General features: G+C 44.1%; 1 protein-coding gene across 1 annotated transcript in view; it reads left to right on the plus strand.

The window, feature by feature from the left end:
* Positions 1-1,203: 1,203 nt before the first annotated feature.
* The window catches only part of syt9b (synaptotagmin IXb), a gene marked incomplete at its 3' end in the record, with an annotated part of 42,555 nt that continues 26,904 nt past the window's right edge, over positions 1,204-16,854 (plus strand). Inside the window, exon 1 of the mRNA XM_084168132.1 lies at positions 1,204-1,399. Coding sequence (XP_084024258.1) covers positions 1,252-1,399 — 148 coding nt within the window. The 5' untranslated portion in view covers positions 1,204-1,251. The remainder of the gene's footprint in view (positions 1,400-16,854) is intronic.

Consider the following 16,854-nt stretch of genomic DNA (forward strand, 5'->3'; position numbering starts at 1 on the left):
CACACACACACACACACACACACACACACACACACAGCCAGTGTTTATCGATAAAGATGAGTGCACAAGCAGAATGTAGGCCTTTAGGAGACCACGGTTCATGGAAAAAACACAATAAAAAAAACGTATAGCAGAGGCTGGAGAATGAAAAGCATATTTTCCGAGAAATTTCTTTGACATCTTTCAAGTTAATACCTTTACAAAAGGTATTTCTTTGATATCTTACATGTTGAATAGCTAGGGAACATGAAACATTTATTTGTCCATTTACTTATTTTCCAACTAGCTGACATTTACTGTCTTTTCCCCTAATTAGCTTAGTGACTAGAGGTCAGACATGGAGCTTTACAAAGTGACAAATCAATGCTGGAATTACTGTGCAACTCAGAGAGTCATGGGGGTTTATCCATGTTTATACATGTACATCAATTGAGAACACACACATTTAATTGAAGGCCTTGTCAAGAGGCTTCAAACACAGCAATAAGTTACCAACATATTTTACATAGATTACGAACTGGGTTCAAAAGAAGAAACTTTTGGAGAAAGCATGAATCATAGCAAAATATAAACCGATTAGCTTGAGGGTTAAAGAAAATATAAATATTATGTCGACTATAACAAAAAGACTGAAAAGTGTCAGGTGATCAAAGCTCTACTTCATTACTTAACAGAAAGTATCCTTCATCACACTGAATCATCACACTGAATATCCACGATTGAGCGTTTAATAACAACAAACCATGAAAGATTGATTTACCACAATGTCTGTGTTTGTATTGCTTGTTCCATCACTTGCTCTGCAGAGAACGATAGGACGGGCTGTAATTCGTGGACAATAGTGGGGGGTGGGTAGGCAGAACGGAGATTCCTGTGAGTGTGCATTGAGAAATAATTGAGCGCTGTCAAAGCCATTCATTCAAGACCTTGATGAGCGCAGCTCAGTAATTCAGCACCACAGTCTAGTGAACAGCGCACAACGCAGGGCACAACGAAGGACAGCGAATGCCAGTGGATGGATTCAACCAGTGGCACAATATTTCCACACTTTATATTCTAACTAAAGTAATATTTCAGAGCAAAACTTCGTTGGATAAAGCTTTTCTCCACTCTCCGCTCGCGTGATGCTGGTGTAGGCAAAAAGTGCTCTTTGGGATGACTGTCTGCGCCGGGCACCTGGGTCTAGATAGGCGTTAGGAGTGGTGTGGAGCTGCGGAAGAGCCCCTCCATTCAGAAGGATGCTGGTGGGAAATGCCTGGAGACAGAGAGGACGAGATTTGTCGAAAGGCTCTGGAACTGCTGTCGGATCTATGTTCTAGGGGCGAAGTGCAAAACGACAATTGTGTGGATTTCATATACTATTTTCGAGATCTTGCCAGACCGAGATACTCAGACTCAGGTATGTTGTGCAATAATGTGAAATACAACGCATTGATTTAACTAAAACAATTATGAGATAGATTTTGTACAGGATGGTGAGATTGACATTTTCTTCAATTACTCAATATCAGAGAAACGAGCGTTATAATAGCAAATTCGGCCGTTTTAAAACATTTTGCGAGACACTTTTTCCAGTGAAAAGTGAGGTTTAGAAACTTGTTGCGTAGTAGTCTATATCAATATTATCCAGAACTGGAAAGCAGTGCATAGTGCATTTCCTTTTAAACAATGTAAAATACTTAGACAAATGGCACACACTTAGGCTAGTGACTTCTCTGATTAAATAAGTCATTAAAAATAATAATAATATCCTACACGAGGTTGCCTGTGTTCATCAAAGCGTCTACAGCAGCACAAAATGACGTTTTTTGTGTGTTTTGACAGCGTGGAGGGGATAGGAGCCCCACCCATTTACCATAGCCCAGATAACATAATGCTTTGAAGTTCCTGCTCACTGGCTCACACAACCATCCAGTGGCAGCAGCACTCTAAATTATTCTAAGTGTTTTATATTCTAAAGGTTAATTTGACAGTTTATTTATTATTTATTTAAGCTGTATATTGACTTTCACAACTAAATTACCTTAAAGTGACAAAGTGATGATTGATCAAATGGAAATTGAGTTGGTACCTCAGTCCAACCACCACACACTATCAAGTCACAGACCAGAGTGGTTTGTGAGGTCTCTTGTTACTGTAGGTTAGCTACTGGGCTTGACTGATGCGTTTATTAAACATGTTACAAATGCCATTAAACATGCATGATCCTACGGAAGTTCTGCCAACAGATCTTTTCCCGGTTAACTTTGTGACCTATTTACTGCAGGTTGCTCCACATAAGCAAGGTTGTATAGATGAAAGGAAAGGGTGGGAACTGGTTTTGACCCTCCCATGTTGCCATCCATATCTGAATAATATCTGACCACTATGAAACTTTATGTTTTGGTCAGGCTCACTTGAGGAGAGAGTCTAATCTGGTCTGGACAGTTACAAATGGGATTTTTAGTAGGAAAATAAGTGGCCATATAGCTACATAAACTGCTGTCATGAAATGCCTACGGGCAACGGGCTTACTTACAAGAATATAGAAACAGCAGGTGTAATGTAATTGGACAGATGGGAGAAGTCCATATCAAATCCTCTGGTAATGCAATAAAAAGCTTCTTGGCATACAAATCCATCAAGGACAGAGATGAGGTTAAGCAAACCTCTCAGTCCGTGTTTGTCACACAATCTTCTCTTGCTAAACAAAGCCTCTCTCTGTGGCAGTGGGATAGCATTGTCAGTCACCAGTAGCTTTCTGTGGATCCAACAGTCTGTTACTGTCTTTAGTCTCTCAATCCCCCATATCAAAATGACCTCTCACCTTTGCAATTGTGCCTTATTGACATAAGGTTGGCGGTGCTGCTGCTGTAGGTTTATTGAACCATGACAGTCAGTGTGCTTCCCCAGAGGAACTAGACAACAGTTTAATGAAAGGCCACAACCTGGACTTCCCCTCTCTATGGATGAGTAGCAGACCAATATAAACAACACAATGGGTCTAATGGGAGGGCCAATATGACCAACTGCCTGCAGGCCTGTATGGTGTAGGAGTCTTCTATAATGAGACCACAAGGGGGGCAGCTAAGACCCTCAGTAGGCAATTTATTAACTCACCTTCGTGAAAATCTAAACTTTAGTAGATCTAAACCTACTAAGTGTTGTGGATGTGTACGGATCTGTGAGGACGATGAATATTATCAAACATTATATAGAACTAATGTGATCATTCAGTGATGAAATCCCTACACTCTTAGAAAAAAAAGTGCTATCTAGAACCAAAAAGAGTTATTCGGCTGTCCCCATAGGAGAAAACTTTGGAGAACCCCTTTTGTTTTCCAGGTAGAATCCTTTTGACTCCAGGTAGAAGCCTTTTGGGTTTGATGTGGAACCCTTTCCACAGAGGGTTCTACATGGAACCCACATAAGTTCTACCTGTATCCAAAAAGGGTTCTACCTGTATCCAAAAAGCATTCTCCTATGGGGACAGCCGCAGAAACCTTTTGGAAGCCTTTTTTCTACGAGTGTACTCTCAACAGAATGAGGCACTTCAAGAAGCTTCTTAGGAACATGTTTATGTGTGAGGCAGCTTGATGTACAAGCACACCCCCTGGACAGGACGCTAGTCTATCGCAGGACCTTACCCCAAATCTATTTCCTTAATTCTGAGTGCCAAACAGAGCGGCACTGGCTCCCATTTCTACAGTCTTTGGTATGTCTCGGCTCGGGATCGAACTCCAACCATCCAATCTCAGGGGACACTAACCACAAGGCCACTGAGTTGGTCTCTGTCTTCTGCATAAGTCCTGCATAAAACTTCACGTCACAGTGGTTCTCAATCTAATCTTTTTTGCTATAGCCCTGTTATATCAGTGATTATCCAACATTTCCTTAACAAAATCTCAGGATTAAATCAGAGGTTTGTCAGCTTGTATGCTACTTTAGCACCCACTGAATACAATAAGTTAATGGGTTTTATGCAGCATCCATGTGAAGTGCCAAAGTACCAGTAATAATTGATCAATCAGTAAACACATATTCCCTAGTCCCTGACAGCAGGAGATTCACTTGGCCCATCACTGTTTTGGTAAAAGGCTGAGAGATGGGGCTGGAGTAGCTTCCCTGGAGGTATTGCAACGCGAGACTAGGGCTGGAGAAATGTAGCCACTCTTAAATTCATAGACAGAGCTATGGATGCAAGGACTGAGCCTCCATGATATCAAACATAAAGTTCTAACTATGTTTTGAGGCTATACAATGTTTGTGTACATTTACGTTGTTTAACCCTTCCCTTATGTTCTAGGTCAAATTGACCCAGAACAGAGTTTAAAATCACTAAAATACTATTTTACGTAACCATTTCCACTATGATCCTTCATCTACTTTCCTAAGTATGGGTCTCAAACTTGTAAAATACGTAATAAAAAAATGAATACAAAATTAGATCCAGTGCCGGAATAGTGACATACATGATGATCTGGGTCAATTTGACCCGCAATTTGACCCCTGCAATTTGACACACACAATTTGACCATGACCTTGTTCTACCGTATATAACCTTGGTCTAGAATCAAGCTGCTTTATGCACAGAAATGGTGCAACCATGCTGATCACATAGATATAAGTATGATTTCCCTATTATACTCAGAGGCTGAGCAACACATATCTGAAGTCAATTTGACCTGCAATTTTAACCCGGCGATATGACCTTGGTCTATTGAAGTCGGAAGTTTACATACACTTAGGTTGGAGTAATTAAACTTCTTTTTTCAAACACTCCACAGATTTTTTTTAACAAACTATAGTTTTGGCAAGTCGGTTAGGACATCTACTTTGTGCATGACACAAGTCATTTTTCCAACAATTGTTTACAGACAGATTATTTCACTGTATCACAATTCCAGTGGGTCAGAAGTTTACATACACTAAATTGACTGTGCCTTTAAACAGCTTGGAAAATTCCAGAAAATGATGTAATGGCTTTAGAAGCTTCTGATAGGCTAATTGACATACTTTTAGTCAATTGGAGGTGTACCTGTGGATGTATTTCAAGGCCTACCTTCAAACTCAGTGCCTCTTTGCTTGACATCATGTGAAAATCAAAAGAAATCAGCCAAGACCTCAGAAAAGAAATTGTAGACCTCCACAAGTCTGGTTCATCCTTGGGAGCAATTTCCAAACGCCTGAAGGTACCACGTTCATCTGTACAAACAATAGTATGCAAGTATAAGCACCATGGTGTCACGATCGTCTATAAAGGGAGCAGACCAATACGCAGCGCGTTGAGTGAACATGATGACTTTAATAAAGAAAGCACGTAACTACAAAACAAAAGACGATAGTGAAGTCCAACAGTGACAAAATACTGAACCTGGAACAAAAACCCACAACCACAAGGTGAAAACACACAGTATAAATATGGCTCCCAATCAGAGATAACGAGCCGACAGCTGACACTCGTTACCTCCGATTGGGAGTCACTGACCAAACACGGAAACAAAACCAAAACCAAACACAACAAATGAACACACCCTAACCCAACACAACCAAATGAATACACCCTGGCTCAAACAACACAGTCCCGGAGCCAGAGTGTGACAGTACCCCCCCCTAAAGGCGCGGACTGCGACCGCGCCTCAATACGGGCTAAACAAGGGAGGGCTGGGCGGGCATACCTCCTCGGCGGTGGCTCCGGCTCCGGTCGTGGTCCCCACCCCACCATAGTCACTACCCGCTTTCGTCGCCTCCTCCAACTGACCCCCACCGGATTAAGGGGCAGCACCGGACTAAGAGGCAGCACCGGACTAAGGGGCAGCACCGGACTGAATGGCGGATCCTGGCTGGCTGGCTCTGGCGGATCCTGGCTGGCGGAAGGCTCTGGCTGATCCTGTCTGGCGGAAGGCTCTGGCTGATCCTGTCTGGCGGAAGGCTCTGGCTGATCCTGTCTGGCGGAAGGCTCTGGCTGATCCTGTCTGGCGGAAGGCTCTAGCGGCTCCGGTCTGGCGGACGGCTCTGAAGGCTCATGGCAGACGGGCGGCTTATGCAGCGCTTGGCAGACGGACAGTTCAGACGGCGTTGGGCAGACAGGCAGTTCAGGCGCCGTTGGGCAGACGGGCAGTTCAAGCGCCGTTGGGCAGACGGGCAGTTCAGGCGCCGTTGGGCAGACGGGCAGTTCAGACCCCGTTGGGCAGACGGCAGACTCTGGCCGTCTGAGGCGCACCGTAGGCCTGGTGCGTGGTGCCGGAACTGGAGGTACCGGGCTGAGGACACGCATCTCAGGGCTAGTGCGGGGAGAAGCAACAGGGCATGCTGGACCCTGGGGACGCACATAAGGCCTAGTGCGTGGTGCCGGAACTGGTGGTCCCGGGCTGAGGACACGCATCTCAGGGCTAGTGCGGGGAGCAGGAACAGGCCGGGCTGGGCTGGCGACGCACACCGTAGACTTGGTGCGGGTGGCAGGAACAGGCCGGACCGGGCTGGCGACGCGCACCGTAGGTTTGGTGCGAGTGGCAGGAACAGGCCGGGTCGGGCTGGCGACGCACACCGTAGGCTTGGTGCGGGTGGCAGGAACAGGCCGGGCTGGGCTGGCGACGCACACCGTAGACTTGGTGCGGGTGGCAGGAACAGGCCGGACCGGGCTGGCGACGCACACCGTAGACTTGGTGCGGGTGGCAGGAACAGGCCGGACCGGGCTGGCGACGCGCACCGTAGGTTTGGTGCGAGTGGCAGGAACAGGCCGGGTCGGGCTGGCGACGCACACCGTAGGCTTGATGCGTGGAGTAGGAACAGGCCGGTCCGTACTGGGAACACACACCACTGGCTTTAACTGGGGATCAGGAACGGGCCGGACCGGACTGGTAACACACATCAGTCTCTCACGCCGTGCCGCAACAACTTCCCTTCCTCTACTCGCCAATGGCTCCCGTAATCCGATAGCCTTCTCTCCACATCTCCCTGTGGCAGCCTCCTGCTGCCCAACCGCCCAAGCCATGTGCCCCCCCCAAAAAACTTTTTGGGGTTGCCTCACGTCCTTCCAACGATGGCCCTGCTGACGCCGTTGCTCCTCTCCTGTCAGGTTCTCCCCCTTCATCGCCCTCCGGTACCGGACGGCCTCCTCCTGCGTAATATGTCCCCAGCCGAGGAGGACATCCACCAGCGTTCTCTCCTGCGGGTGTTCCCGTATACGCTGCTTGGTCCTTTGATGGTGGGTTTTTCTGTCACGACCGTCTATAAAGGGAGCAGACCAATACGCAGCGCGTTGAGTGAACATGATGACTTTAATAAAGAAAGCACGTAACTACAAAACAAAAGACGATAGTGAAGTCCAACAGTGACAAAATACTGAACCTGGAACAAAAACCCACAACCACAAGGTGAAAACACACAGTATAAATATGGCTCCCAATCAGAGATAACGAGCCGACAGCTGACACTCGTTACCTCCGATTGGGAGTCACTGACCAAACACGGAAACAAAACCAAAACCAAACACAACAAATGAACACACCCTAACCCAACACAACCAAATGAATACACCCTGGCTCAAACAACACAGTCCCGGAGCCAGAGTGTGACACATGGGACCACGCAGCCGTCATACCGCTCAGGAAGGAGACGCGTTCTGTCTTCTAGAGATGAACGTACTTTGTTGCGAAAAGTGCAAATCAATCCCAGAACAACAGCAAAGGACCTTGTGAAGATGCTGGAGGAAACCGGTACAAAAGTATCTATATCCACAGTAAAACGAGTCCTATTTCGACATAACCTGAAACACCACTTAGCAAGGAAGAAGCCACTGCTCCAAAACTGCCATAAAACTGCAGGAGGGACTGGTGCACTTCACAAAATAGATGGCATCATGAGGAAGGGACATTATGTGGATATATTGAAGCAACATATCAAGACATCAGTCAGGAAGTTAAAGCTTGGTCGCAAATGGGTCTTCCAAATGGAAAATGACCCCAAGCAAACTTCCAAAATTGTGGCAAAATGGCTTAAGGACAACAAAGTCAAGGTATTGGAGTGGCCACCACAAAGCCCTGACCTCAATCCTATAGAAAATTTGTGGGCAGAACTGAAAAAGCGTGTGCGAGCAAGGAGGCCTACAAACCTGACTCAGTTACACCAGCTCTGTCAGGAGGAATGGGCCAAAATTCACTCAACTTATTGTGGAAGGCTTCCCTGAAATGTTTGACCCAAGTTAAACAATTTAAAGGCAATGCTACCAAATACTAATTGAGTGTATGTAAACTTCTGACCCACTGGGAATGTGATTAAATAAATAAAAGCTGAAATAAATCATTCTCTCTACTATTATTCTGACATTTCACATTCTTAAAATAAAGTGGCGATCCTAACTGACCTAAGACAGGGAATTTTTACTAGGATTAAATGTCAGGAATTGTGAAAAACTGAGTTGAAATGTATTTGGCTAAGGTGTATGTAAACCTCTGACTTCAACTGTAACTTTTGAATGGTGTGTGCTAGAAACAAGCTACTTTCACAGGAATGGTGCTGATCACATAGATACTGTATAAGTACTGTGAAGCCAATTTCACCTTAACCTCAACCTTTGACCTTGACCTTTGTGCTAGAGACAAATTATATTCTGTGCAGTAAAGATCTATCCAAGATGATCACAAGGATATAAGTATGTTTTCCAGGTGATGTTCAGAGGCCAAGGGGACAGTTACCTGAAGTTTGGCAAAGAAATTGTAAAAAAAATCATGAATGTCATAAAATGTCATAATTTGATTGATTTACGACTTTGGTACAGTAATCAAAGATTTGGCTCTACATTTTTAACAGTTGGGTCTATCAACTCAGGGAAAAAAGCATATGAAATAGGACATTCTCAGCTACTGGAAAATACATTTTGGGAGGTTAAAATAATATATTTATCATCTTGATGTACTTACTGTACGGGTCAAATTGACCCGAAACACAAATGGTGTAGGCCGGATCGAACACAAGGGAAGGGTTAAAACATTGGAGTAAAACAAACTCATATTTTGGTTACGGCAGTTGAAATAAGCTCATGAGGCATTTGTAAGTTATACTCTTCAAGAATCAATGGGTACATTAATTTATAAGTCCAAAAATGCATGTAGCCTCTTTAAATCCATCCTGCAACTCAGATTTTTTGCTCTCTTTTTGAAGATCAACACCAATCAGGCATGTGAAATATTTGTTTGATCATCAGACAACCTTGGCCAACAGCACCTCTCGCTTTTTGTGTTCAATTGTAGAGAAAGTTAGGCACAGTCAACACAAGTTCCCGTGAGTGAAGTCTGCTAACGTTGAGTAGTTTAGGTCACTTCAAAAGCGATTAAACATCTTCGCTAAGAGATCTATTTAAATTTGCTTCGTTTAAAAAAGATATGCTATGCTGCTCTTATAGTTCCCAATACAGTATTTCTCAAGACTGTTGGTGCCTTTACAATTGACTGTGTTTTTACACACATCATTTATAAGCAGGGGTTGGAACCGGTTCAGGGAACAGAACCGAAAACCATCTATATTTTTTGTTTATGCTCAATCTGATTGGATGGGCCTGGCAGGGCCTGGTTCCCCAGTGGGTGGGCCTGTGTCCACTCAGGCCCACCCATGCCTACGCCCCTCGTGCCGCTCTGCAAACACAAGCTTCTTAGTTAGCTAGCTTATAAGGAAGCTTATAAGAAATCCCGCTATGCCCTCCGACGAACCATCAAACAGGCAAAGCGTCAATACAGGACTAAGATCGAATCGTACTACACCAGCTCCAACGCTCGTCGGATGTGGCAGGGCTCGCAAACTATTACAGACTACAAAGGGAAGCTCAGCCGCGAGCTGCCCAGTGACACAAGCCTACCAGACGAGCTAAATTACTTCTATGCTCGCTTCGAGGCAAGTAACACTGAAACATGCATGAGAGTATCAGCTGTTCCGGACGACTGTGTGATCACGCTCTCCGTAGACGATGTGAGTAAGACCTTTAAACAGGTCAACATTCACAAGGCCGCAGGGCCAGAGGGATTACCAGGACATGTACTCCGAGCATGCGCTGACCAACTGGCAAGTGTCTTCACTGACATTTTCAACCTCTCCCTTTCTGAGTCTGTAATACCAATATGTTTCAAGCAGACCACCATAGTCCCTGTGCCCAAGAACACTAAGGTAACCTGCCTAAATGACTACCGACCAGTAGCACTCACGTCTGTAGCCATGAAGTGCTTTGAAAGGCTGGTCATGGCTCACATCAACACCATTATCCCAGAAACCCTAGACCCACTCCAATTTGCATACCGCCCCAACAGATCCACAGATGATGCAATCTCTATTGTTCTCCACACTGCCCTTTCACAAATGGACAAAAGGAACACCTATGTGAGAATGCTATTCATTGACTACAGCTCAGCGTTCAACACCATAGTGCCCTCAAAGCTCATCACTAAGCTAAGGACCCTGGGACTAAACACCTCCCTCTGCAACTGGATCCTGGACTTCCTGATGGGCTGCCCCCAGGTGGTAAAGGTAGGTAACAACATATCCGCCACACTGATCCTCAACACGGGGGCCCTCAGGGGTGCGTGCTCAGTCCCCTCCTGTACTCCCTGTTCACTCATGACTGCATGGCCAGGCACGTCTCCAACACCATCATTAAGTTTGCCGATGACACAACAGTGGTAGGCCTGATCACCGACAACGACGAGACAGCCTATAGGGAGGAGGTCAGAGACCTGGCCGTGTGGTGCCAGGATAACAACCTCTCCCTCAACGTGATCAAAACAAAAGAGGTGATTGTGGACTACAGGGAAAAAAAAGAGGACTGAGCACGCCCCCATTCTCATCGACGGGGCTGTAGTGGAACAGGTTGAGAGCTTCAAGTTCCTTGGTGTCCACGTCACCAACGAACTATCATGGTCCAAACACACCAAGACAGCCATGAAGAGGGCACGACAAAGCCTATTCCCCCTCAGGAGACTGAAAAGATTTGGCATGGGTCCTCAGATCCTCAAAAAATTATACAGCTGCACCATCGAGAGCATCCTGACTGGTTGCATCACCACCTGGTATGGCAACTGCTTGGCCTCTGACCGCAAGGCACTACAGAGGGTGGTGCGTACGGCCCAGTACATCACTGGGCCCAAGCTTCCTGCCATCCAGGACCTCTATACCAGGCGGTGTCAGAGGAAGGCCCTCAAAATTGTCAAAGACTCCAGCCACCCTAGTCATAGACTGTTCTCTCTGCTACCGCACGGCAAGCGGTACCGGAGTGCCAAGTCTAGGTCCAAAAGACTTCTCAACAACTTCTACCCCCAAGCCATAAGACTTCTGAACAGCTAATCATGGCTACCCGGACTATTTGCACTGCCCCACCCCATCCCCACCCCATCTTTTTACGCTGCTGCTACTCTGTTAATTATTTATGCATAGTCACTTTAACTCTACCCACATGTACATATTCCTTCAACTACCTCAACTAGCCGGTGCCCCCGCACATTGACTCTGTATAAATAGCCTCCCTACTGTTATTTTATTTTACTTCTGCTCTTTTTTTCTCAACACTTTTGTTGTTTTATTTTACTTTTTGATTAAAAATAAATGCACTGTTTGTTAAGGGCTGTAAGTAAGCATTTCACTGAAATGTCTGCACCTGTTGTATTCGGCGCATGTGGCCAATACAATTTGATTTGATTTGATATACCTATTCCCCCTAAGGAGACTGAAAAGATTTGGCATGGGTCCTCAGATCCTCAAAAGTATCTACAGCTGCACCATCGAGAGCATCCTGACTGGTTGCACACTGCTCGGCCTCCGACTGCAAGGCACTACAGAGGGAAGTGTGTATGGCCCAGTACAACACTAGGGCCAAGCTTTCTGCCATCCAGGACCTCTATACCAGGCGGTGTCAGAGGAAGGCCCTTAAAATTGTCAAAGACTCCAGCCACCCTAGTCATAGACTGTTCTCTCTGCTACCGCACGGCAAGCTGTACCGGAGTGCCAATTCTAGATCCAAGAGGCTTCTAAACAGCTTCTACCCCCCCCCCCCCTCTTTTACGCTGCTGCTACTCTCTGTTTATTATCTATGCATAGTCACTTTAATAACTCTACCTACATGTACATATTACCTCAATTACCTCAACTAACCGGTGCCCCCGCACATTCACTCGGTACCGGTACCCCCTGTATATAGCCTTATTTTTACTGCTGCTCTTTAATTATTTGTTACTTTTATTTCGTATTATTTTATGTTGTATTTTTTTGTGTGATTTTTTTTGTATTCTTTCTTAAAACTGTATTGTTGGTTAAGGGCTTGTAAGTAACCATTTCACTGTAAGGTCTACACCTGTTGTATTCGGTGCATGTGACATTTTATTTTATTTTTTATTTTATTTATCTCTGGTCTAGCTCTCATCAACTCTAGGCGGCATTATGTGTAATGTAATGGAACTGAGAGTCATGATCAAGGGCTAGCTCTGGTCCAACGTTAGTTAAGCCAACTCAAAGACATTCAAAGTTCCTTCATAGAAGCACTCCTACAGTGCTATGAAAAAGTATTTGCCCCCTTTCTAATTTTCTCTACTTTTGCATATTTGTGATACTGAATGTTATCAGATCTTCAACCAAAACCTAATATTAGATAAAGGGAACATAAGTGAACAAATAACACAACAATTACATATTTATTTCATTTATTTCCTAAACAAAGTTATGCAACACCCAATTCCCCTGTGTGAAAAAGTAATTTCCCCCTTACACTCAATAACTGGTTGTGCCACCTTTAGCTGCAATGACTCCAACCAAATGCTTCCTGTAGTTGTTGATCAGTCTCTCACGTCGCTGTGGAGGAATTTTGGCCCACTCTTCCATGCAGAACTGCTTTAACTCAGTGACGTGTGGGTTTTCAAGCATGTTGCTTTTTAGCTATTTTTAGCTATTAGGAATTTTGGCCCACTCTTCCATGCAGAACTGCTTTAACTCAGTGGTTCCAGTAATGCCTGGTGAAAACCAAACTTTGCATTCCACAGTAAGAACATCATAGCAAAGGTCAAGCATGGTGGTGGTGGTGTGATGGTTTGGGGATGCTTTGCTGCCTCAGGACCTGGACGACTTGCCTTAATAGAAGGAACCATGAATTCTGCTCTGTATCAGAGAATTATACAGGAGAATGTCAGACCATCCGTCTGTGAGCTGAAGCTGAAGCGCAGCTGGGTCATGCAGCAAGACAATGATCCAAAACACACAATCAAGTCTACATGAAAATAGCTAAAAAGCAAAAATTGGAAGTTTTGGAATGGCCTAGTCAAAGTCCAGACCTAATCCCAATTGAGATGTTGTGGCAGGACTTGAAACGAGCAGTTCATGCTTGAAAACCCACACATCACTGAGTTAAAGCAGTTCTGCATGGAACTGATCAACAACTACAGGAAGCATTTGGTTGGAGTCATTGCAGCTAAAGGTGGCACAACCAGTTATTGAGTGTAAGGGGGCAATTACTTTTTCACACAGGGGAATTGGGTGTTGCATAACTTTGTTTAGGAAATAAATGAAATAAATATGTAATTGTTCTGTTATTTGTTCACTTATGTTCCCTTTATCTAATATTAGGTTTTGGTTGAAGATCTGATAACATTCAGTATCACAAATATGCAAAAGTAGAGAAAATTAGAAAGGGGGAAAATACTTTTTCATAGCACTGTATGTAGGTATAATTCTGTGGACCTAATCCAAATAATGCATGATATAACAACAAGATGCCCAGTGCTTCATCACAGCGCTCTCCTCACCCGCAAATTTCAGTCGCATCTCGTAACCCTACACTACACTTGTCTGTCCACTGCATGTACATAGCTTGCCCCGCTCCATAGAAACCTGCTCTATCCATTGGTAAAGTAATTTAATGTCGATCTAAATGATTTCAGAGGTTTAAAAAGAAACAAAAGAATGATATACAACATTACTTTTTTTGGTTCTAAGCTGTTCAGAACTTTATTTTGCTGGTCGGAACAGTGGAACAAAAAAAATAATTATGTGGTTCTGTTTAGAACAAATCTTTTGGTAAATAATTTCGGTTCCAACCCGTTTATAAAATATTGTATTGTATAGTATTGGAATATGTGAGAAATTTGTAATTCCATAAGCTGTCAGACACTAATTTCATAGTTTAGCAGATATACTGTAAATAAATAATTTTTCACACATTCTTTGACAGACAATCTGTGGAGCTTGAATTGTAGGAGTGTGCTTTGTAATTTTAACCTTGGCTTCTTTTTAAAAGCTGTTTTCACACGTTGCTCTCATAGCCTGTCTGAACTTCTGCCTGTCAGAAATGGAACACAGGACCTATTATGCTTACAGTGTGATATATCAGAGAGGTTCAATTCATTTATATGGATAGACCCTATCAAGGGCATCACATATTGTTGCACCATAATTTGTTTTCTAATCCACAGTATGAGCAAACGCAACCACAGCAGGGCTGCCTAATTAGTACATTATATCACCAACATTGAATATGCATACCCCTATATATACTAGATATACAATTATTTTAAAAAATGCGCACATGTGAAATCGGCATGTCTAAACATTTGGGTTGTGTGTGTGTGTGTGTCGATGTGCGTGGGAGTGCTAGTGTTGGGTGGTTGCTGGGTGGTTGATTAATATAATATGAATAATTAAAGTAATTAAGCCAGTGCTAATTACACGTCAGTCAGTGTTGCTTTGAGATTTCTTTTTACTTTAACCCTGTGTCGTGTTTGTAATTAATTGAGCTACAGATCTAATTAGAGGCAGTGGTATTTAGAGCTCATTCTGTTGCTTGCACCTTGTCAGTTTTAGGATAGGAAGAGCAGAGTAGTCCCAGGAGTTTGGTGGGACAACACATTTCATACATTCAATTAGCAAGGGAAAGATATATTCTGCTTCCAAACTCCTCATATAGTGTCCTTGATTTCTTCTCTTTTTAGAACAGCCAAATTCAGATATACCAAGGATTGTCAACATAGCAGACAACCAAATGAGTGAATCCTCAAAAACTGAAGTCCCACAATATCTTGGCATGCCATCTCTCTGTGGCTTAGTGCAGAAGCCCCAGCTGGTCTCCAGTGCAGTATGTGGGCCAGCCCAATGAGCCCATTGATCCCTGGCTGCACACTGTGAATGTAGAGCTGCAGAGCTCAACCAGGATGGAGTGGTGGGAGGAATAACTCTACACCAAATGAGGCTCCATTTCCCTCCACTGCTCTAGATAATCAAAGGGAAGTACGGCCGAGAGACAGTGTAGACAGTAGATTTGATTGGAAGCTATGGCAGTGGCAGGACACTCTGACAGGGGCTTATTCACTGTGGACTAAAAGCCCTCTTTGTGTCTGTATAGCCTGATTCACAATGACTGGGGAGGGGAGACATTCTATTTTAGTAGACGCTCTTATCCAGAGCGACTTACAGTAGTGAGTGCATACATTTTCTCGTACTGGTCCCCCGTGGGAATCGAACCCACAAACCCTGGCGTTGCAAGCACCATGCTCTACCAACTGAGCCACACGAGACCACATGGAGACAGGGTGAGCTCATTCATCAGGTAGTGAGATGCTCTTTCTGAGAACCGGAACATACAGTTGAAGTCGGAAGTTTACATACACTTAGGTTGGAGTTATTAAAACTCGTTTTTTCAACCACTCCACAAATTTCTTGTTAACAAACTATAGTTTTGGCAAGTCGGTTAGGACATCTACTTTGTGCATGACACAAGTAATTGTTCCAACAATTGTTTCCAGACAGATTATTTCACTTATAATTCACTGTATCACAATTCCAGTGGGTCAGATGTTTACATACACTAAGTTGACTGTGCCTTTAAACAGCTTGGAAAATTCCAGAAAATGATGTCATGGCTTTATAAGCTTCTGATAGGCTAATTGACATAATTTGAGTCAATTAGAGGTGTACCTGTGGATGTATTTCAAGGCCTACATTCAAACTCAGTGCCTCTTTGCTTGACATCATGGGAAAATCAAAAGAAATCAGCCAAGACCTCAGAAAAGAAATTGTAGACCTCCACAAGTCTGGTTCATCCTTGGGAGCAATTTCCAAATGCCTGAAGGCACCACGTTCATCTGTACAAACAATAGTATGCAAGTATAAACACCATGCGACCACGCAGCCGTCATACCGCTCAGGAAGGAGACGTGTTCTATCTCCTAGAGATGAACGTACTTTGGTGCGAAAAGTGCAAATCAATCCCAGAACAACAGCAAAGGACCTTGTGAAGATGCTGGGGGAAACAGGTACAAAAGTATCTATATCCACAGTAAAACGAGTCCTATATCGACATAACCTGAAAGGCCGCTCAGCAAGGAAGAAGCCAGAACTGTTTGGCCATAATGACCATCGTTATGTTTGGAGGAAAAAGTGGACGCTTGCAAGCCGAAGAACACCATCCCAACTGTGAAGCACGGGGATGGCAGCATCATGCTGTGGGGGTGCTTTGCTGCAGGAGGGACTGATGCACTTCACAAAATAGATGGCATCATGAGGAAGGAAAATTATGTGGATATATTGAAGCAACATCTCAAGACATCAGTCAGGAATTTAAAGCTTGGTCGCAAATGGGTCTTCCAAATGGACAATGACCCCAAACATACTTCCAAAGTTGTGGCAAAATTCCTTAAGGACAACAAAGTCAAGGTATTGGAGTGGCCATCACAAAGCCCTGACCTCAATCCTATAGAACATTTGTGGGCAGCACTGAAAAGCGTGTGCGAGCAAGGAGGCCTACAAACCGTTACACCAGCTTTGTCAGGAGGAATGGGCCAAAATTCACCCAACTTATTGTGGGAAGCTTGTGGAAGGCTACCCAAAACATTTGACCCAAGTTAAACAATTTAA

The sequence above is a fragment of the Coregonus lavaretus genome (assembly GCF_964263955.1).
Source record: "Coregonus lavaretus genome assembly, chromosome: 9".
NCBI classification, from domain to species: Eukaryota; Metazoa; Chordata; class Actinopteri; order Salmoniformes; family Salmonidae; genus Coregonus; species Coregonus lavaretus.